The following is a 24,665-nucleotide window of genomic DNA, read 5'->3' on the forward strand; positions in this document are numbered from 1 at the left end:
CAAAGAGGTTAGGTGATGTCTTGGGGAGGAGATGATAGGACAGAGGGGGCGGAAACTGTTCGGTGAAGGGGGTGTGGACAGTATGTTACTGTAGGTTGAGGCCGGTATTATTACGGGAGTGGAGAATGTTTTGTAAGGATAACTCCCATCAGTGTAGCTCAAAAAAGCTAGTGGTCGAGGGAGGGGGGGAACCAGATGGCTCCGGTAGTGAAGCAGCCATTGAAATAGTGTGTGTTATGTTCATCTGCATGTTTTGCCACAGGGTGGCCTACTTTGCTCGTGGCCACAGTTTGGTGGTGGCCGTTCATTCTGGCGGACAGCTGGTCATAGTCATACCTATATAAAAAGTTGTGCAATGATTGCAGCAGAGCTGATAAATGAAGTGGCTGCTTTCACAGGTGGCCCAGCCCCTCATGGGGTAGGATTAAACTGTGACAGGACTAGAATAGGAAGTGCTGGTTGTGTGGATTGGGCAGGTTTTGAACTTGTCTTCCACATGGATATGATCCATGTGGCAAGTGGTTGGGATTGGGAGCAGCATAGGGATGGACTACGATGTTGTGGAGATAAGGTAGGCGATGGAACACAACTTCAGAAGGGTTGAGAAGGATCTCAGGTAGGGTGTCCCTCATTTCAGGGCCTGATGATAGGTAATCATAGTCATGGAAATCCAAATTTACCTCTCTGATCAGGGTGTCATTGCCATCCATTGGGTGAACACAAGTTCAAAACGTGCCCAATCCACACAACCAGCACTTCCTATTCCAGTCCTGTCACGAATGGAATATTCCATAATTTGAAACACGAACAGCTGCTAGCATGAGTTTCTTTGAAGTAGATACCTTACGGGTTGCGAAGCAAGTTTTCAGGTCCAGATTGTATACCGATTAGGTTCCTTTCAGATTACGCTGATACAATAGCTCCCTACTTAGCAATCATATACAACCACTCGCTTACCGATAGATCTGTACCTACAGATTGGAAAATTGCGCAGGTCGCACCAGTGTTTAAGAAGGGTAGTAGGAGTAATCCATCGAACTACAGACCTATATCATTGACGTCGGTTTGCAGTAGGGTTTTGGAGCATATACTGTATTCAAACATTATGAATCACCCTTGAAGGGAACGATCTATTGATACGTAATCAGCATGGTTTCAGAAAACATCGTTCTTGTGCAACGCAGCTAGCTCTTTATTCGCACGAAGTAATGGCCGCTATCGACAGGGGATCTCAAGTTGATTCCGTATTTCTAGATTTCCGGAAAGCTTTTGACACCGTTCCTCACAAGCGATTTCTAATCAAGCTGCAGTCCTATGGTGTATCGTCTCAGTTGTGCGACTGGATTCGCGATTTCCTGTCAGGTAGGTCGCAGTTCATAGTAATAGACGGCAAATCATCGAGTAAAACTGAAATGATATCAGGTGTTCCCCAGGGAAGTGTCCTGGGACCTCTGCTGTTCCTGATCTATATAAATGACCTGGGTGACAATCTGAGCAGTTCTCTTAGGTTGTTCGCAGATGATGCTGTAATTTACCGTCTAGTAAAGTCGTCCGAAGACCAGTATCAGTTGCAAAGCGAGTTAGAAAAGATTGCTGTGTGGTGTGGCAGGTGGCAGTTGACGCTAAATAACGAAAAGTGTGAGGTGATCCACATGAGTTCCAAAAGAAATCCATTGGAATTCGATTACTCGATAAATAGCACAATTCTCAAGGCTGTCAATTCAACTAAGTACCTGGGTGTTAAAATTACGAATAACTTCAGTTGGAAAGACCACATAGACAGTATTGTGGGGAAGGCAAGCCAAAGGTTGCATTTCATTGGCAGGACACAGAAGAAGCAACAAGTCCACTAAAGAGACAGCTTACACTACACTCATTCATCCTCTGTTAGAAAATTGCTGCGCGGTGTGGGATCCTTACCAGGTGGGATTGACGGAGGACATTGAAAGGGTGCAAAAAAGGGCAGCTCGTTTTGTATTATCACGTAATGGGGCAGAGTGTGTGGCAGATATGATACGCGCGTTGGGATGGAAGTCATTAAAGCAAAGACGTTTTTCGTCGCAGCGAGATCTATTTACGAAATTTCAGTCACCAACTTTCTCTTCCGAATGCGAAAATATTTTGTTGAGCCCAACCTACATAGGTAGGAATGATCATCAAAATAAAACAAGAGAAATCAGAGCTCGAACAGAAAGGTTTAGGTGTTCGTTTTTCCCGTGCGCTGTTCGGGAGTGGAATGGTAGAGAGATAGTATGATTGTGGTTCGATGAACCCTCTGCCAAGCACTTGGATGTGAATTGCGGAGTAGTCATGTAGATGTAGATGCAAAATGTAGGTTCATCCTTAGTGCCCACACACACTCTTTTTCCTCACTTTTGATAGAGTGGTGCGTCCATCAAAGTTCAAAGCAGGCTATGAAGTTACCACAGTCCGTCCATACATTTCAAATCTGATGCGCTGCTACCAGTGTCATCATTACAACCACACTCTAGAGTCCTGTCGACACCCAGCCAAATATGTAACCTATGGTAGGAAAGCTCACAAGGGCGATTGTCCACCTCCTCCCCACTGCATCAACTGCAATGGCAGCCATGCCGCCACCTCCTGCGATTGTCCTGTGTATCTGGATGAGCGGGTTGTCCAGGAGATCCATATGAAGGAAAAAGTGCCTTACTCAGTCACTCACAAGTTGTTGGCTAGTTGGCAGTTCTACCATCTGGCACATACAGTACTGTTCTTGCTACATCAGGCTCCATGAAGGACAGGCCATGCAGACATGCGACCTCAAATTTAGCACCGCGGTTGTGAAAAGACCCAGCAACATGGTAGCGTCCCTGCCACCTCCTCCAGCTGTGCAACACGCCACCAAACTTCCTCCCCATGGGGCGAAGTCAGCAGCTACACAACTGGCAGGCCGGAAAGGACAGAGGGAATACTCCCGTGAAGTCCTCATGACAACATCGAGCTCTCAAATTTCTTCCCAGTCCGTTTTGACCTTCCCCCCGAGGTTGGCATTCCATCTCCTGGGGGATGATACTGCTCATACAGGATGACATTCATAGTCAATCCATCTCCCTGACTATCCGCCTTCAAGCTGTTGCAGTTCGCCTTTTCCTTCCTCACATGACCTTTTCCCTTTGTACTGTTTACACCCCTCTGTCATTTGATGTCACCAGAGCAGACTTCCTCCACCTTATTGGGTAAGTATCTCACCCTTTCTGCTGCTCGGTGACTAATGCACACCATCCCCTTTGGGGTTCTCAGAGAACCTATCTGAGAGGTGCAATTGTGGTTGACCTTCTTAACCAACTTACCTCTTCTGCCTTATGCTGGAGCACCCATGTTCCTTTCAGACTCCACACACACGTATTCCCATTTGGACCTATCCTTCTGCACTGCCCTGCTTCCCCATTTTCTCAAGTGGTCCGTTCTCTCTGACACATACTTCCGCAACAATTTCATGTGTGCTATCTGTTTGCTGACTCCTACCCCAGCTATGTGCACACCCAGATGGCAGTTTATTAAGGCCAGCTGGATGCTTTACTCCTCCCTGGTGACCTTCGATGAACAACATTTCCTCAGTTGTGAGACCAGGTGGAATATCTTACAAACATTACCCCACAGAATTTTCCATTTGCAACACTCTCTCTTTACTGCACTGTGTCCCGGTCCCTTGTTGGACTGAGGCATGCCACAACGTGATTTGTGCACGGAGATATCCTCTTCGCGTTTCTAACTGCCATCCTATGATGGCAGACTGCATTCATTACAAACAGTTGCATGTGCAGTGTCATCAGGTTCTTCGGGATAGCAAAAAAGCTAGTAGGATTTCCTGTACTAGTTCTTTTAACAGTTCCACACCCTCTTGTCTTGTAGGCCAGCCTCCGATGGCTCTCTGGGACCGAGATCCATTCCACAATTTCTGGCCTGACAGTAGCAGACAATGTCATGGTGGACTATATTGCTGACTCCAACACCTTAGGCCACCATTTTGTGGCAATTTTGAGTTCCATCCACTACCACCCTGCCTTCTTTCATTGGAAATGAGCGGAGGAGGCTCTCTTCTCAGAATCGTGAATGCTATAATGCCGCCTTTGCTATGAGGGAGCTGCACCATTTTTCTAACATCATCGTGATCCTTCACCCCAGGGCCAGATGCTGTCCACATTCAGATGTTGCAGCACCTTTTCTTGCAGGTAAGCACTTTCTGCTAGATTGCGTACAACCGCATCTGGGCAGAGGACACGTTTTCCAGATGCTGGCCTGAGGCCACTGTCATACTCATACCTAAGCTTGGTAAGGACAAATAACTTCCTTCTAGCTACAGCCCCATTTATCTCACCCATCTCTCTTACCAACTGCGTTTGCAAGGTGATGGAACATATGATTCATGCCCAGCTGGTATGGTGGCTTGAGTCTCGCAATTTACTAACCACTGCACAGTGTTGATTTCGAACACTGTTTTGCAGTTGACCATCTCATCACTATGCCCATCCATGTCATGAATGGTTTTCTGCGGAAATCCCTGACTGTAGCTCCCCCCCCCCCCCTCCTTCCCCCTGCACCCCCCCCCCCCCCAATTTGAAGAAAGCCTAAGACATCTGCTGGAGGAACCCACATAAACATCACAGTGGCTCCATCAGTAGTGAGCAAGTGACAGCTTTCCTGCATTCATTGCACTAAGAGATCTGCTGGAGGACTGGTATCCCCTGTACAGTCTACATGTGGGGCTTCAGTGGCTGCCTGCCCTGTTTCCTTCAGGAATTTCTAAAAGATCGAATTTTCAATGTATGTGTGGGTTCTGCCTTGTCAGACACCTTTATCCTGGTAAATTGGGTGCCTCAGTGTTCTGTCCTGATTGTCGACCTCTTTGCCAAGGCCATTAACCCTATATAATGGCCTGTCTCCAGCCAGGCATCTCTGGCTCCCTTTTCATTGATGATTTTTCCATCTAGTGCAGTTCTCCACGGACTTGTTTCATTGAGCGGCATCTTCAGTAATGTCTCGTTTGTATTTACTCATGGAGCATCAACAATGGCTTTTTCCCCTGACAAAACTGTTGGTATGAATTTATGGTGGTGCAATTGGTTTCTTTCATTGTCCTTACATGTAGGGCATGTTGCTCTTCTGTTCATTGACACTACAAAATTCCTGGGGCTCATGCTTGGTAGGAAACTTCCTTGGTCGTCCCACGTGTCTTACCTGACAGCCCACTGTATGTGGTCCCTCAATGTCCTAAGTGTCCTCAATGGTACTTCATTGGGTGCAGATCAAACCACTCTCCTCCCTTTGTATCGGTCCCTTGTCCGTTAGAAACTAGACTAAGAGTATTCCGTTTATGTACCTGCACAACTGTCCCTCTTTTGCCATCTCAATACTATCCATCATTGTGGCATCCGTTTGGCTACTGGCACCTTTTACACTATCCCAGTTGAGAGTCCGTATGCAGAAATACAGAAGCTGCCGAACTACCGCTGTCCTACTGTGGTGACTTTCTCCTCAGCAGATGTACATGCTGTTTGCCAAGTTGTGGTCTCCTCCTTCAATGACTCCTTTGATTGCCGTTATATGGTGCCTTCCTCATATCTGTTACCTCCTGGAGTTTGCTTTTGGCTCTAGTTCTGACAGCTTAACTTCATGCTACCAGTAACTTTTCCAGTGGGTGTAAACCCTTCACCACCTTGGCTTCGTGTGGTGGTCCATGTTCACTTTGGCCTTCATTTGCTTGCTAAGGTCGCTACCCCAGCCTCACTCTATCGCCTTCAGGCTAATGATCTTCACACGGAACTTTGCAATAGTACCTTTTTGTAAACTGATGGCTCTCAGACTGACTGTGGTGTCAGGTGTGACTTCGTCATTGGTGCCGACATTTTTCGGTATCGGCTTCTGGAACACTGCTCAGTATTTAGAGCAGAGCTGTTCGTCCTGTATCAGGCCACGCAGTACATCTGGAGACACAGGCTTTTCAGTTGCATCATCTGCTCAGACACTCAGCACCCTTCAAAGCCTCTGTGTGCTGTACTCCGTTCATCTCTTAGTGCAATGGGTCCAGGAAAGCTGTCACTTGCTCACTCTTGATGGAGCCACTGTGATTTTTATGTGGGTCCCTGATCACATTGTTCAGATAGGAAACAAGGCCACTGACGCTGCTGCCAATGTTGCAGTCCTCGTACCTCAGCCTGCTAGTTCGTACATTCCCTCCTATGATCTCTGTGTTGCTGTCTGTCAGCAGATGGTGTGACTTTGGCATCACCACTGGTCCTCCCTTCATGGGAACTAGCTCCGTGTTATTAAGCCACTCCCCAGCTTGGACGATCTCCTCTTGGTCCTCATGCTGCAAGGAGATCATTTTAATTTTGTTGCATATTAGGCAATGTCTTTTTAGTCATCACCATTTGTTAAGTGTTGCTCCCCCATCACTTTTTGCACATTGTGCTCAACTTTTGACTGTCCACCATTTCATGATAGAATGCCCCCCCCCCCTTTTTTTTTACTGCGTACCCGTTCCCGTTTCATGTTTGCTGTGTGAGTTATGTGCCATTTTAGTGAACAACGCACAAGCTGTTGATGGCGTTTTACCTTTTATCCATCGTAGCAATATGGTGAAGGCCATTTAATTTTTAGTTGTGGACCTTCGTTTCTCTATCTATGGCTTATTTTGTAGACCTTTTCCCAAGTCCCTGTTTTTAGCTGTCTTCTTTTCTGTTGATTGACATGTAGTCGTTTTTAACTGCCCTCTTTGTCTTTGTGTTCTACAGTTTTGACATAGACGCATATGACCCTAGTTGTTTTTGTGCCCTAAAACATAACATAACATAACAAAACAAAAACAAGGTCTGAAATTCTTTCAGTGGGGGCACAATAACAGGCCACAATAGGGCATCCTGGATTGTTGGGTTTGTGGATTTTGGGGAGCATGTAGGAGGAGAGTATGTGGGGTAGCATAGGGGTGAGAAGGGAAATTGACTCAAGGGAGAGGTTCTGGGAAGAGCCTAGGGCTTTAAGCAGGGATTGGTGTTTGTGTTGGACTTCTGGGGTGGGGTCACTCTGGCAGAGTTAATTAGTGGATGAGTCAGATAATTGGCAGTGTCTTCTGGCAGGTACTCACTGTGATTTGTAACAACAGTGGTGGAATCTTTGAATGCAGGTAGGATGATTAGGTCAGGATTTATTTTGAGGTCGCGTATGGCTGTTTTCTTACTCAAAGGTTGGTGTTGTGCGGAAGGGATCTGGGGAAGGATGATGATGGTAAGTTGGAGGTAAGGAATTCAAGGCAACCAGTGAGTGATAGGTTGGCGGGGGGGGGGGGGGGGGGGGTGACAGTTGGATAATGGTATGAACTGAAAGAGGCAGAGTTGAATGTTGGAACTAGTGTGGTTCTGAATGGAGGGATTGGCATTGGCGGCAAATAAGTGCTTCCATTGCAGGGATCGGGAGGAGAGGAGTATGTCTTTGACAAGTCCAGCATGATTAAATTTTGGTATATTGCTACCGTTGAGGCCTTTGGAGAGAACTGAAACTTCTATTGAGCTGAGGGTATTGGTGGAAAGGTTATCAACAGTGTTTCAGCTCTGGGGGAGAGCTGGTAGGGAGTTTTGCGGGATGCGGCAAGTTGAAAAGGTCAACTAACAAGGGAACCTTCCCACCGCACCCTCCTTAGATTTAGTTGTAAGTTGGCACAGTGGATAGGCCCTGAAAAACTGAACACAGATCAATTGAGAAAACAGGAAGAAGTTGTGTGGAACTATGAAAAAAATAAGCAAAATATACAAACTGAGTAGTCCATGCGAAAAATGGGCAATATCAAGGAGACTGTGAGTTCAAGAGCGCCGTGGTCGCGTGGTTAGCGTGAGTGTCTGCGAAACGAGAGGTCCTTGGTTCAAATATTCCCTCGAGTAAAAAAGTTTAAATTTTTATTTCCAGACAATTATCAAAGATCAGGCAATCACACATAATCAACTTCGCTCTCCAAAATTCCAGGGCATGTTCAGATTTGCTTGGACATATGCAGGATTTGACGGTCTACACACGGAAAAATTTGAAAACGTTAAAAACATATGTTTTGACAGAGCACAGGGAAAACTGTGCGACTGTGAAACTATTGCATTCATTTGTTGCAGTTTATGTGACAAACTCTTATGTTTTCATCACTTTTTTGGGAGTGATTATCACATCCACAAGAAAACCTAAATCGGGCAAGGTAGAAGAATCTTTTTACCCATTCGCCAAGTGTACAAGTTAGGTGGGTCGACAAACATATTCCTGTCATGTGACGCACATGCCGTCACCAGTGTCTTATAGAATATATCAGACGGATTTTCCTGTGGAGGAATCGGTTGACCCATGACCTTGCGATCCAATGTGTTCGGTTCCCATTGGAGAGGCACGTCCTTTCGTCTACTAATCGCACAGTTTTGCGGTGCGGTCGCAAAAAACAGACACTAAACTTATTACAGTGAACAGAGACGTCAATGAACGAACGGACAGGCCAGAACTTTGCAAAAATAGAGAAATTAAACTTTTCACTCGAGGGAAGACTTGAACCAAGGACCTCACGTTCCGCAGCTGCTCACACTAACCAGGGGACCACGGCACTCCTCGGCTCATATTCTCCTTGATGTTGCATATCTTGCGCATGGACTACTCAGTTTGTATATTTTGCTTATTATTTTCATAGTTCCACAAAACTTCTTCCAGTTTTCTCGATTGATCTGTGTTCAGTTTTTCAGGGCCTATCCACGGTGCTAACTTATAACTAAATCTGAGGGGGGTGCGATGGGGAGGTTCCCTTGTAAGAAGGGTTTAGATGCTATGAGGGATGGAGGGGGAGGAATACTGTGTGTAGGGGTTGAATAATGGTGCCCTGAGGTGGCAGTAGGATGTCAGCAGGTTGGATAACTTATGGAGATATGTCTGGAATGCTCCTCTAGGTACTTGAGACCAAATGATTCAATTTTAGAGATGTGATGTATGAAGCAGGGATTGCATAGTGGTAGTATCTCGTGGAGGGAGCAGAGGTGGTTCTGGGATACCTGTGCCATGAAGAGGTGTTTTTGCAGTACCATGTTGCTGGGGGCTGGCAGAATCTGAAAAGATGCCGGTCATTGGGAAAGGAGAGGTGAGTTCCAGAGAAAGGAATCTTTATGGTTGGGTCATCTAGGGGTATTCCATGGTTTAGGAAGCATTTGAGAAATAGGATGTGTGACTGTGTTTTAGCCAGGGAAAGGTATACTTTTCTGAACTTCTGCAGAAAGATGGAACTGGGCTACATTATACAGGAATGGAGTAAAGGAAATGGGAAAGGCACAGTAATGGGCAAAATAGATGTTGATGGTTGTGAGAGGAACTGGATGAGAGAAAGGATGCATAACAAAATGCAAAAATGCTTGAAACCATATAACAATACACACAGCGATGTTAGAAATGTACAGTAAAGTGTGGGAAAAGAAAAGGAACGTACGTGTGTGTGTGTGTGTGTGTGTGTGTGTGTGTGTGTGTGTGTGTGTGTGTGTGTGTGTGTGTGTGCGTGTGCGTGTGTGCGTGCGTGCGTGCGTGCGTGCGTGCCCAGCACATCACTAGTGATGAGGTGATAGCCTTTCATTAGTTTCTCTTAATATTCATTGGTGAGGTTGAACTGTTGTGATATCTTTGGTTTTCTCATTGTAAATTGTGATATCTATGGTTTTCTTATTGTAATTGGTTAATTGTGCACTCCTGGGTGTTCAGCCAAGCTGTTTTTTCCATATTAAGCACACTTTTTTGCCAACCGACCCAGTCACACATTCAGATGGTGTCAGCACATACCACAGCACCATGAACAGTTATTTTTCAGTGTTAAATAGATTGTAAAAACTCTTTCAAACTCTGAATACTAGCAGAAAAATATTCCAGTCCTCACCGTTTTATACCATGTGCTAGCAACTATACTGAAGTTCAGGAATGACTATTGCAGTCATAAAGTTGGACAGTAAGTGTGAAGTGTGGTATGCTTGGCCAAGTGCTGAGAGTGTAGGTGATTTTGGGATTTTTTTGTATTATTTTATTTGTAAGATATGTAATATTTGCTAAAGGAAACAATGTTTTCAAAATTTAGGATTCCAGTGGTTCAATGGGGCTTATGAAAGCAGGTGTTGCTGAGCAGAAACCAGTTGAAATTCTCCCTGGATTGATGACTGTGAAAATCGCATCTGGAGCTGATCATCTAGTCATGCTTGCTAATGACGGGCATGTTTACACATGTGGATGTGGTGAACAAGGACAGTTAGGTCGAGTATCAGAACGTGCTGCAAATCGTAGTTGCAGACAAGGGTTAGGTAAGTGTTGTGTTGAACAATTATTATACATATGAAATACTGTTTGTTTTTTATCTAATGAGGAAGACTGTTTTGACGAGTTGAGTGTCTACAGCATAATGCAAACAATGGGAAATCCAGAATGGAAAAATGACAATGTTATGTGAAGGAGAGACTACTACTCACTAAATAGCGGAGATGTTGAGTCACAGACAAGCATAGCAAAAACACTACTAAACACATAAGCTTTCGGCCAGAAAGCCTTCTTCTGAAATTGACAACCTATACACACACTTTCATGCAAATGCATCTCTCTCTCACACACACACACGCACACATGACCGCTGGCCATGTGTATGCGTGTGTGGGGGTGTGTGCACTCTGTTTTTGCATGAATTTATGTGTGTATGTTGTCTATTTCAGAAAAAGGCCTTCTGGCTGAAAGCTTACATGTTCAGTAGTCTTTTTGTTGAGCCTATCTGCATCTCAGCATCTCTGCTACATGGTGAGTAGCAATCTATCCTTTTCATAATGTTGTCATAACTAATATTACTATTGATTAGATGTTATAGAGTACAATATGTTTTGGAGAATAAAGATTTAACTTGAGACATACTATCATGGCCCCTTTTTCTGCATCAATTTATATTATGAAAGTGTTTCTTGTAAGGCAAAAAATAATTCTTATACATTCTGCACATTTTCAGAAATTAAAAATGGCTGTCACATTTTGGATAAACGATAAATTTTTTTCCAGAGTGTAGATTGAATTTGAAATTGTAAATATCAGTGCAGTTAGATGACCAAATAGAAGAACGTCGATTCTCAAGAAATTCTGTATTAATTCTAGTGTAAGATTCCACTGGTGGCTTTGAGCAGTAACATCATACTGGTCTCAAAGATGCAACACACTCAAGACATCAAAATGGCGATCAGCACTCTCAAATGCTTACATGACACTGAAATGTAACCATGAATTATACAATCATGGAAATTCTTAACAATAAATTATGAACTAACAAGACGGCTGTAGGAAACTAGTTCTGGTTGGGAAGAAACTAACATGTACTGTAAGAACCCCAGAAACACAATTATAGTAAAATACAGGAAATGCGAGAGACAACAGCACTAGCTGTCAAATAGAATTGAGCTGTACAGTTAAGTACATACCTAATGAAAAATAACTAAAAGTGGAATAGACAACTTGAATTGAGCTATGTAGCTAAAGGTGGGGTGTGTATGTGGAGGGGGGGGGGAGGGGGGGGGATAAATATGATTGCTGTTCATTTCACTTGCAGCCATTTAGGCTGCACTCTTAGGTTCCTGCCTAACCTCACCCTCGTAAAATGTGAGATATTCATAATAGTTTACACCAGTTACTAAGACAAACACAGGTTAAATTTCCTTTGTATTGTAAACTCAAGGCGTCATGACTCAAAGCTGAGAATTGAAATCACCCTCTATAATTGACCCAAAATCCCAGTCTAAGACGATTCATTGTTTTCTCTTGTGAAACATCACTGGTTATCAAACTTTTGTGACAATTATTACTGGTATAGCAAAATTAGGAATCTCAACTCTTACTTGTAAAAATTGGAGAAACCCATTTTTTGTTCTATTTTGTGTTGTGTATCAAGTTAAGAATGGATTAGATATTCCTCTTGTGTGAAATGTTACTTACAGAGTTGTATCATTGTTATAATTGTTGTTGTGTTTCTCATTTTAGGGCATTTATTGGTACCTGCGCCAGTGCCCATTAATCCCAGGTCGAAACTTGGCTTTGAAGATATCTGGGCTGGAACTTGGTGTACATATGCCAAAGCTCAGAGCCATATTTATGTATTTGGACTAAATAACTACAGCCAGTTAGGTTAGTAGCTATTATTGTAGCATTTCAACTCATAAGAATGTGTGTGTTTTTTGCTGATAAATGACTTCTAGCTTAATTATAAACAGAATTTTGTTGGATTATTTTCATATTGCCAATAGTATTTTTAATGAGACAATGTGGTAACATTTAGCCCTAGATTTTAAAGTTTTAAATGCAAGGTTAAATCTGTTTTGTTATTTCTTATTGAATGCAAAGGAAAAACATATTTTAAGCTGTGGTCAGTATCACGAGCAAGCCATTAATCAGAATTAAGATTATTCAAAGAGATTGTGGTTTTGGTGTGGAAATACTCAAATGTTTATAAGAAAGCAATCAAGATGAAACTTCAGTCAAATAAAGATTAAAAAGTGCTGCTGCTAACCAGACAATGGGAGACATACAGATTAAAAATTGACAGTGGTAGCTTGTGGAACCACACACTTCATTTGTCTATCTATAGAGGAGAAGGTATTGAAGGAATTAACAGTGCTTTGGGGTTAAGCTGGACCTGGCTTGACCTGATTTGTGATTCCTCTTTGTTACATTGGGATCATATTTTTACCTTCTTTCTCCCTTGATTTGTGGCGTGAAAAGCCCTTCTTTTTAACACCTATACTAATTACAGGTTTTTTTCCAAATTTACACTTTTGCCTGTTGCTTAATGAAGAAAATGAAAATTCCATAAAGCTAATGGTCCAACAGTTTTTTTATGTTTGAGTTTGTTGCACTCGCTCTGTTTGTCCTTGGTTTTACATGTAGTGAGTAGACTAATTTTTATCACTACCATTCACACTGTTGTTAGTGTTTAACATAAAAGTAAATGTGTGTGTGTGTGTGTGTGTGTGTGTGTGTGTGTGTGTGTGTCTTGGACTGTACTGTGAAGACACTGCGGTACACTAAAGGTTACTGTCACAGAAAAGAAACTTTAACTGCAGATTTTGTAACAGTTCTACTTATGGGAAGGACACAAAGTTTTCGGAGTGGATATGTATTACAAAATCATCTGCAGTTAAAGTTTCTTTCCTGTGGCGGTTTCTTTCCAGCACTTTTAACCGTCAGTTTTTTAGAACTAAGGCTTTGTTTGTTTAATCATTTACAAACTAAAAAGTAGTTATGAATTTTGACAAAAATAGATAGCCTACGAATTTTGTAGAAAATAGATGATGTAAAAAATAGTTGCTACACTTTCTGGTCCCTAGATATCAGGAAGGGTTCATGTCGTGGAATTATTGCATGTGGATAGAGGAAGGATAGCACCTGTATCCTGATGGCAGAAGAAATAAAGGAAAAGAAAGAACCATAGTTCAATTAAAATTACTTAATAGTTGACACGTCATGCGTTGGAGCTGGTTTCTTCCAGTCAGTGTATTCGTCACTCCTGAACTGTTCACCATTGCCATACTGCCACAACTACTAATCAGTTCACTTCCAATTCCTTGTCTGGCTTTGTTTCGTAATATGTTTGGATCCTGAATGTTAGGTATGGCCCTTTTATTTCATATTTCAACCCAAATTGAGTATCTCCCCTCACACACACACACACACACACACACACACACACACACACACACACACACACACACACACAATACTAATGATATAAACACATTTTATACACAGCAGTGTTGGATATACAGTTATTGTAGTAACAGAGAATGGCTTACATTAGATAAGCTCCACACGACATTGTAAATGTAAGAACTTAACCCAGATTGCTACAGTTGCATAGTGGTTATCACATAAACCTGATGTATAGAAAGTTGTAAGTTTGAATCTCATCGAACGCACCATCATCATCATTTGTGATAAAATACTGCTGAGCGGTTGGTAATGTGGCAGCTTGTGTAGCAGCATGAACATAGTTTCAGGTAACCAATGATGGTGAGAAAACACACTTTGCTTTGAGTGCTGGAATTAAAATATTCCTGTCTTGAGATTGCTCGTAGAGGTTAGCTATAATGGCCATGAACAAAGCGATCGTTATTGCAGTTGTGCCATGGGTTGTAGACCGTTTTCTCAGTTACATGCATTGCACATCATGAGGTTGTGGTTAGGTTAGGGCACGAGTTTAAATACAGGGCTACAAAACAAGTTGTCTACTGCAGTTCAGTCATTCATCACTTAAAATCAACTGTTGACAGACCATCAAGCATTTCCATAATACCTTGCAGTGGCCGCTTCCAACTGCTCTTCATTACACATTAACAGCGTTTGTGAAGTAATCTACTGTTAGTGTGTTGCCAATAACCCAGCAGTAGCCAGCAGTCAACGTGACAGCAGTGTAGTGACAAGTGACAGACATAAACTATCAAGTAATTTTAATCAGACTATAGGGGCTTAGGGACCTAAGAAAGACTGACCCCAAAGACTGGTACCTTTCAGTCCTCCACCCCAAACTGCCCTCCTAGTACATTTACCTAGCATGATTTCTGGAGAGGAACAGGAGAAAAAAGAAACTTAAGACTATGGTTATAAGATTGTACACCCAATTAACCAAAGGATGCAGAGAATCTGTAGAATGGGAATAATTTCTACTTAACTAAGGACAACTACCCTCCCTAAAAAATAAGCGTCTGTGTCGGTATTAGGCCCAAGTATTGCCGATCAACAAAGTATTGCGTTCTTTTCGACGTCCTAGTACTGGGAAGACTTTTGTGATAGTGTGTGGTAGGTCATTCAATGTCTCTCCAAATTCTACTATTAGTTCCATCCACCTTGAATGTCTGTTCACACAGAAGGTTTGGCATAAGCTGCCTAGCACTTGCTTGATACTTTCAGAGGAATTGCTTTGCTGAATGTACCTAGAAATAAAAATATAATGTACTTCTTCCCATGCTAGAAATTCTATGAACTTTTTGGCCATGAACTGTGTTGTGTTGTCGGGCAATAGGTTCTTAGAAGGGACACACAGTTTCCATGCAAAACATTACGTTCTTCCAAAAGTGATATTTTAATAGGGAGAAATAAAACAGCAAGATATCAATACCGTGGGAGGAAAATTATACGTAATTCAGTGATGTCAGTGAATTATTATATTTTCAATCAACAGTACCATAAACCATCTGCTTAAAGTAATTATATTAGTCATAGTGCAGGTACGAGATTTCGATGGTGTGGTTAAAACAAAGTGGAAGAGAACAATGTGCACACCTCACTAAAGCCACATCTTTAAATTCGAAATCACTTTGACTTTCAAGCAGTACAATATAAAAATCCACACTAATTACATTTTCAGATGATAAGGATATGCAAGTGTCATGACCTGCCTTTTGCCAAGGACATTCCAACATTCATTTATACTTTGGTGTAGAAAATTGACTGTAAATCATAGAGTGAAGTTTGATGATGAAATAAGTCATATATCTTCATTTGTGGTTTGGCAGATTGAAGTCTTACAAAATCAGTAATCCTTCTGATACAGAGCTTTTATTGCCAAAAGAAGTAAACATTAAGGGGTTGGCAATATTTTGTTGTGTTCGGTGACAATATCTTCAGCATAACAGCATATAGGGTCCTTTCCTGTGTTACTTATTAGCAAAGGGCTAAAGTTAGAAGACATTTCCTGTTTTCTTTATTCATTTTTCTTCTTTTGGTTGCTTCTGTGTGGATGGGCAGGTTGTTTAAAATTCCTTTGAAATATTTGGCTCAAAAGTGCCTTGTGACTCTTGAAAATAGATGTACAACTTGTTTGCTATTTTGCCTGCCATTGATAAAGCCACACAAATTGGGTAGCTGTGGAGTAGAGCTATGGACAGACTGCAACACATTATACCCGGATCAGAATAAAAAAGTGATTGACTTCTAGGAACAGGTAACAGCTGCTGCAGCCAGTTGCTGATGATGCTCGCGGCTGGTAAAGTAAACAGTTGTGGTCTGTTTTGTTGTTTGCTTTGTTTCTCTTTGTGGTGAATTTGTTTTGCCCTACAGAATGTCTGAAGCACAGTCTCTGATGACCACGATGTTGAACACCCAACAAACCGACATCATCATCATCATCATCATCATCATCATCATCAATGCCTGAAGCTTGTAGTGGAAGTGCGCAAAAAAGTGTGACTGCTAAACAGAAAGTTCAGCAGTCTACTTACGTTTTGCATAGTCAGACACATGAGTTTGTGTTCAGTGCAGGAATATTTTGAGGAGGAGAGACAGTGGTACAACTCTACTGCCTCCAACAAAGGTAGTCAAAAGAACTGCAGACACCTTGAAGATACTGTCATCAAAATTTGTAAGGAGAAATATTGTACAGTAGGGGAAGAGCCTGGTTCACCCAAACTCTGGACACTCGGAAAGAAGAGGACAGAACCATGCATAACAAACATTGACTTCTATGGATATTATGCAAGAGAACAAAATCCTACTACAAAAAAGCTGTGCTTTACTCTTCGTGGGGCAGAGTTATTCAGTGGCAGCAAAATGTCTTTGACAGGTATCAGAGCCCCCAGTTTTTGTTATAAAAAAATTAATGGACAGAAAATTGTGGTGGAGAGAGGAGACAGTATAGTGTGGTGTTGTCAATTTTTAAGATCTAGCATTAAAGTCCCATTTGAAGACATTGTGTGGGTCAACGAAATGCACACAAATGCCTGTCATTCCATAAGAAAAGACTGGACAGATGATAGAGTACAGAGAAGCTCTACTGTTCCAGTGGGAAAGGGCGCATGAATTATTGTCTTGCATGCTGGAACTGCATCTGGTTTTGTACACAAGTCTTCTCATTTACAAATCAAGAACACAAATGACTACCACGAGGGGATAAACACGATAGGCCATCTGTCATTGTAAAGGATAGTTTTCCATACCATTCAGTTATTAAAAATAGAGCTGCAATGATGGCAATGAAGGGAAAAAAAAACCATCATTGTTGAGTGGTTGAAACGCCACAGCATGAAAATTCAGGACACTTTATGTAAGGTGGAGCTCATGAAAATAGTGAAGAAAAATAAGCCGCAGTTCCAACAGTATGTTGTGAATGGGGCATCTAAAGAACGTGGCCACTAAGTTCTTAGGATCCCACCATACCACTGCCACTTTAACACCATCGAAGTGATTTGGGCACAGACAGGGTGTATACGACCCGGGAGATCCGGGAAAAACTCGGGAATTTTTTCATCCAGGAGAAAACCGAGAAAATCCCAGGAATTTTTTAGAATTCTGGGAATTTTTCATAGTTTTCTGATAATTTTTTGTAATTTTGACGTAAGAACCGATACTCTATATTATTGTATCCCGCTACTGCAGAATAATATTAAACAATAAAACATAAATTACAAAGGAAATGTACCATATACAGCAACGACACACAGTGCTCATGCAAGCGTCTGCCAACAGCAAAACGTGTCAAAAGTTTTAGGAATGCTAAGCAGTGCTTCATAACAACAAATTGATTCCGATGAGCGTGAAGTCACAACTGTTTACATTAGATTCATTTTAGCATTTACGAGCGGGCTCATGCGCATGCGCAGTTGAGTCACATTTGAGTAGTAAATTTTCCTGCTTCTGGTTACAGGAATGTGGCTGTTAGCTGTGCAAGCAGTCGCAGCAAGCAACTGGATGCTACCGGGAAAAGGGGGCGTAAAATTCATATTCTTGAGGGGGGGGGGGGGGGGGGGAACTTGTTTCACAAAGCGCCTAGCACCCAGCGCACAATGGTCTATCAATTATTCGTATGATTTTGAAACACATCCCTGTTGGTTTTTGAACACATTTTAAGTTGATTTATGAATGAATCATAAGTTGATTTTTGAATGTGTGCATAGTGTATGTAATGTCTCTGTCAGGAGAATACTCATCGCATCTAGAAATAAAGTTTCCACAGACAGAAGGGGGACGGGGCTATACAAGCTGAGCGGAGTAAAGCCGAACAGATGAATGCCAATCACTGTCTGATTATGGGGTTGATTGGGTTTGCGAATGATGAGCGTTGTTATAATTCCTAGCGAAATCCATAGATTCAGACTTCCAGAATGGAAATAAACGACTAACAGGAATAACAGGAAAGAAAGATTACGTATTATCTTCTTGGTGTACCCAAGAAAATGAAATTTTGACAAAATTTTTGACCAGATCGCTACACTAGTAAGGACCAGTTGTACAGTCTCCGGCTAGCAGCCACTTAAGTTCTGTTCTGGAAGTAACGTGGAAAATGTTTTGTACAAACACATAATATCGCCTAACCGGAAAATAATCGCGGGATAGCTAAATCTGTGGTTCCGGCAGGGTTAGTGAAGTTAATCGACGAACAAATTTTGACAATGGCAGGAAGAGTTACAGAATTGGTGGTGATTGTTTATTGTTTGTTAGAACGAGGGAGGAGAAGAAACGGGGACATCACACAAATTATTGGAGAATAAGACGATTCAAAATTTATACAAAAATTTTGTACTACTACTTTTTGATCTCATGCTTGAGAAACTGGTGCATATGAATGAAATGTGAAACTATTTCCTAACATACAGCTTTTTGCTTCTAGTAGTCCTAACAGGCATTTGATATTGGTACTTCGTGAATTATATTCTGTCGTGTTATAAAAATAACCATTTGTGCCAAAATAGTCTCTTTTATTTGGTGTGTGTTACAAAATTGCTGCAATATTAGAAAGGCCTATTTTGTTTTATCTAGCAGATAGTGACAAAATAGACGTAATCCGTTCGAGAAAGCACATCAGTCTTGGGTATTATTTGTATTTACAGGGATGTGTTTCAAAATCATACGAATAATCAGTAGACCATTGTGCGCCGGTTGCTAGGCGCTTTGTGAAACAAATCTTTTTCCCACCTCAAGAATATGAATTTTACGCCCCCTTTTCCCGGTAGCATCCAGTTGCTTGCTGCGACTGCTTGCACAGCTAACAGCCACATTCCTGTAACCAGAAGCGGGAAAATTTACTACTCAAATGTGACTCAACTGCGCATGCGCATGAGCCCGCTCGTAAATGCTAAAATGAATCTAATGTAAACAGTTGTGACTTCACGCTCATCGGAATCAATTTGTTGTTATGAAGCACTGCTTAGCATTCCTAAAACCTTTGACACATTTTGCTGTTGGCAGACGCTTGCATGAGCACTGTGTGTCGTTGCTGTATATGGTGCATTTCCTTTGTAATTTATGTTTTATTGTTTAATATTATTTTGCAGTAGTGGGATACAATAATATAGAGTATCGGTTCTTACGTCAAAATTACAAAAAATCATCAGAAAACTATGAAAAATTCCCAGAATTCTAAATAATTCCTGGGATTTTCCCGATTTTCTCCTGGATGAAAAAATTCCCGGGTTTTTCCCGGATCTCCCGGGTCGTATACACCCTGTCTGTGCCCAAATCACTTCGATGGTGTTAAAGTGGCAGTGGTATGGTGGGATCCTAAGAAATTAGTGGCCATGTTCTTTAGATGCCTCGTTCACAACATACTGTTGGAACTGCGGCTTATTTTTCTTCACTATTTTCATGAACTCCACCTTACACAAATTGTCCTGAATTTTCATGCTGTGGCACTGCACTTTGGCACACTTAAGACCAAATAACATGTCTTACATTTCCTCGAACACGTTTTATGTTTCAGACTTTTCAGAAACATGTGCGTTACAAGACGATCATATTTTTGAAAATTATTTATTTATTTATTTACTTTTTTTTAATTTTCTTCTTTTTTTTGTAAGTATTGATTGTTATTGTTTATTGTTGTTTAGTATTGATTGTTATGAATTTTTTAGTATTGATTTTGCTGTTTCCCCTTTGTTTACTCTGACGTCAAATGAAAACAAGACGGATATCTGTGGCCTGGAGCTATCAAGTGAATTAAAATACATTCACATAATTACAGAAGCCTAAAATATGTTATTAGTTTCAGATTTGATTTTATTTCCACTTTTCTGACAGCCAAGCATTGGTCGCCTTGCAGAACAATTAAGTTATTTTTGTCTGTTTGCTAAAGAAATTTGACTTTTATTAACCTTTTCCACAGAGGCAGTCAATGTATTTGAGATGAAATGTTTAATTCCACAGTACCTAGTTTCAACTGTTCGCTGCATTTGAAGTGCACGTTTTCAGTTTCTAGCACGTATGGCCGTCTGCTTCACGTCTGCTGTGCAGCGAGCTACGTTAATTTAAGTATTAACTGTATTTTTCTTACTTGTCACTTCTTCTTCCATGTGTTTTTGCTTTTAGGAAGCTTTAACTGTCGAGTACTAGTAATAGTGTTTCATAGATTTCGTGTTTGTTTTGAATACAGTCAGAGAGAGTCCCTTTCGTCAACCATAGTGCCAGTAGTGCTAGTGTTTGTCTTCAATACAGTCTAGAGACAGGTAGTGCTATTTTCATTGTTTTCTACAAGAAGAGTCTAGCAGCCACAGTTTAGTCAACTATTAGCCGCCTTTAGTGAATTAGCAGTCTAGTTAAAAGTTGATTAACTCTCTACAGTAAATTGATGTCTTAGGATGGATAGGATGTGAGACTGCTGTGTACGGATGCAGGAGGAGCTGGCCACTGTTTGCGAGCAGCTGAACGTGTTGATGGCCGCGGTCAGCCGTCTTCAGGCTGCTGCCTCGGACTGTAGCGGCAGTGGGGAGTCTGGTGCGTCACATGGTATACCCCAGGTGTTACATGCTTCACCCACTGTCCCTGCTGTCAAGACATCTTCGCGGGTACCGGGCGCAGTTGGGCCACCCTCTCCCCAAGGGGAGTGGCAGGTTCAGCGGCATTCGTTGCGCACGAGGCGGAGGGTCAATGTGGAGGCTGGCCGTGTGGCATCACCCGCTCTGCCTGTGAGTGGACATGTGGCCGCTCCTTCAGCAAGGTCTGAACAGGCACATGGGGGGAGGGGTTTATTAGTTATTGGGAGCTCCAACGTTAGGTGGGTGATGGAGCCCCTTAGGGAAATAGCTGAAAGGTCGGGGAAGAAGGCCAGTGTTCACTCTGTCTGCTTGCCGGGGGGTTTCATCCGAGATGTGGAGGAGGTCCTGCCGGCGGCGATAGAGAGCACTGGGTGCACCCGACTGCAAATTGTTGCTCATGACGGCACCAATGACTCCTGCCATCTGGGTTCAGAGGTTATCCTCAGTTCGTACAGACGGTTGGCGGAATTGGTGAAGGCGGAAAGCCTCGCTCGCGGGGTGGAATCAGAGCTAACTATTTGTAGTATCGTTTCCAGAAGCGATCGCGGTCCTCTGGTTTGGAGCCGAGTAGAAGGCTTAAACCAGAGGCTCAGACGATTCTGTGGAGATCTGGGGTGCAAATTTCTCGACCTCCGCTATCGGGTGGAGAAATGTAGGGTCCCCCTGAATAGGTCAGGCGTGCACTACACGCCGGAAGCGGCTACAAGGGTAGCGGAGTACGTGTGTAGTGCACACGTGGGTTTTTTAGGTTAGAGAATTCCCTCCCTAGGCCCGACAAGACGCCTCCTGAGACGCGGCATGGTAGGAGTAGGCGAAATGCAGCAGGGACTAACAATATTAATGTGCTAATAGTAAACTGCAGGAGTGTCTATAGAAAGGTCCCAGAACTGCTCTCATTAATAAATGGTCACAATGCCCATATAGTACCAGGGACAGAAAGTTGGCTGAAACCAGACGTAAACAGTAATGAAATCATAAACTCAGATTGGAATTATACCGCAGAGACAGGCTGGACAGTGAAGGGGGAGGCGTGTTTATAGTGATAAGAAGTGTAATAGTATCGAAGGAAATTGACGTAGATCCGAAATGTGAAATAATTTGGGTGAAGGTCACGGTTAAAGCAGGCTCAGACATGGTAATTGGATGTCTCTATAGGCCCCCTGGCTCAGCAGCTGTTGTGGCTGAGCACCTGAAGGATAATCTGGAAAATATTTCGAGTAGATTTCCCCACCATGTTATAGTTCTGGGTGGAGATTTTAATTTGCCGGATATAGACTGGGAGACTCAAACGTTCATAACGGGTGGCAGGGACAAAGCATCCAGTGAAATTTTTTTAAGTGCTTTATCTGAAAACTATCTTGAGCAGTTAAACAGAGAACCGACTCGTGGCGATAACATATTAGACCTTCTGGTGACAAACAGACCCGAACTATTTGAAACAGTTGACGCAGAACAGGGAATCAGTGATCATAAAGCGGTTACTTCATCGATGATTTCAGCCGTAAATAGAAATATTAAAAAAGGTAGGAAGATTTTTCTGTTTAGCAAAAGTGACAAAAAGCAGATTTCAGAGTACCTGACGGCTCAACACGAAAGTTTTGTCTCAAGTACAGATAGTGTTGAGGATCAGTGGACAAAGTTCAGAACCATCGTACAATATGTGTTAGATGAGTATGTGCCAAGCAAGATCGTAAGAGATGGAAAAGAGCCACTGTGGTACAACAACCGAGTTAGGAAACTGCTGCGGAAGCAAAGGGAACTTCACAGCAAACATAAACATAGCCAAAGCCTTGCAGACAAACAAAAATTACGCGATGAAAAATGTAGTGTGAGGAGGGCTATGCGAGAGGTGTTCAATGAATTCGAAAGTAAAGTTCTATGTACTGACTTGGCAGAAAATCCTAAGAAATTTTGGTCTTATGTCAAAGCGGTAGGTGGTTCAAAACAAAATGTCTAGACACTCTGTGACCAAAATGGTACTGAAACGGAGGATGACAGACTAAAGGCCGAAATACTAAATGTTTTTTTCCAAAGCTGTTTCACAGAGGAAGACTGCACTGTAGTTCCTTCTCTAGATTGTCGCACAGATGACAAAATGGTAGATATTGAAATAGACAACAGACGGATAGAGAAACAATTAAAATCGCTGGAAAGAGGAAAGGCTGCTGGACCTGATAGGATACCAGTTCGATTTTACACAGAGTACGCGAAGGAACTTTGCCCCTTCTTGCAGTGGTGTACCGTAGGTCTCTAGAAGAGCGTAGCATTCCAAAGGATTGGAAAAGGGCACAGGTCATCCCCGTTTTCAAGAAGGGACGTCAAACAGATGTGCAGAACTATAGACCTATATCTCTAACGTTGATCAGTTGTAGAGTTTTGGAACACTTATTATGTTCGAGTATAATGACTTTTCTGGAGACTAGAAATTTCCTCTGTAGGAATCAGTATGGGTTTCGAAAAAGACTATCGTTTGAAACCCAGCTCGCGCTATTTGCCCACGAGACTCAGAGGGTCATAGACACGGGTTCACAGGCAGATGCCGTGTCTCTTGACTTCCGCAAGGCGTTCGATACAGTTCCCCACAGTCGTTTAATGAACAAAGTAAGAGCATATGGACTATCAGACCACTTGTATGATTGGATTGAAGAGTTCCTAGATAACAGAACGCAGCATGTCATTCTCAATGGAGAGACGTCTTCCGAAGTAAGAGTGATTTCAGGTGTGCCGAGGGGAGTGTCGTAGGACCGTTGCTATTCACAATATACATAAATGACCTTGTGGATGACATCGGAAGTTTACTGAGGCTTTTTGCGGATGATGCTGTGGTATATCGAGAGGTTGTAACAATGGAAAATTGTACTGAAATGCAGGAGGATCTGCAGCGAATTGAAGCATGGTGCAGGGAATGGCAATTGAATCTCAATGTAGACAAGTGTAATGTGCTGCGAATACATAGAAAGACAGATCCCTTATCATTTAGCTACAAAATAGCAGATCAGCAACTGGAAGCAGTTAATTCCATAAATTATCTGGGAGTACGCATTAGGAGTGATTTAAAATGGAATGATCATATAAAGTTGATCGTTGGTAAAGCAGGTGCCAGACTGAGATTCGTTGGAAGAATCCTAAGGGAATGCAATCCGAAAACAAAGGAAGTAGGTTACAGTACGCTTGTTCGCCCACTGCTTGAATACTGCTCAGCAGTGTTGGATCTGTACCAGATAGGGTTGATAGAAGAGATAGAGAAGATCCAACGGAGAGCAGCGCGATTTGTTACAGGATCATTTAGTAATCACGGAAGTGTTACGGAGATGATAGATAAACTCCAGTGGAAGACTCTACAGGAGAGACGCTCAGTAGCTCGGTACGGGCTTTTGTTGAAGTTTCGAGAACATACCTTCACCGAAGAGTCAAGCAGTATATTGCTCCCTGCTATGTATATCTCGCGAAGAGACCATGAGGATAAAATCAGAGAGATTAGAGCCAACACAGAAGCATACCGACAATCCTTCTTTCCACGAACAATACGAGACTGGAATAGAAGGGAGAACTGATAGAGGTACTCAAGGTACCCTCCGCCACACACCGTCAGGTGGCTTGCAGAGTATAGATGTAGATGTAGATGTCTTAACAAAGAACCAAACATGATATGATACAGTACTTGTGCTCCAATTAAATTTACATCCAGAAAACCACATTGAAAAGTTTAGTATCTGATCGAGGTCTACTTCATTGGGAATCTGGACATACGAATGTGCATTTTAAATATGCATTTTAAATGTGCACATTTTAGTATGGTTCATGAAATTCCGATTCCCTTGGAGTATCCACTGATGTCTTGTTACTTTTATGATATAATGTATGATCTTTCAATGTCTTACACGTACGTAC

At 42.2% G+C, this 24,665-nt stretch overlaps 1 protein-coding gene across 4 annotated transcripts in view; it reads left to right on the top strand.

The window, feature by feature from the left end:
- The window catches only part of LOC126235795 (regulator of chromosome condensation), a 136,513-nt gene that overhangs the window by 86,186 nt on the left and 25,662 nt on the right, over positions 1–24,665 (top strand). For all 4 annotated transcript variants that reach the window (XM_049944610.1, XM_049944611.1, XM_049944609.1 and 1 more), the window contains 2 exons: positions 10,094–10,313; positions 12,019–12,162. In XM_049944610.1, the coding sequence (XP_049800567.1) occupies positions 10,094–10,313; positions 12,019–12,162 (364 nt within the window). The remainder of the gene's footprint in view (positions 1–10,093; positions 10,314–12,018; positions 12,163–24,665) is intronic.

The sequence above is a fragment of the Schistocerca nitens genome, chromosome 2 (assembly GCF_023898315.1).
Source record: "Schistocerca nitens isolate TAMUIC-IGC-003100 chromosome 2, iqSchNite1.1, whole genome shotgun sequence".
NCBI lineage: Eukaryota > Metazoa > Arthropoda > Insecta > Orthoptera > Acrididae > Schistocerca > Schistocerca nitens.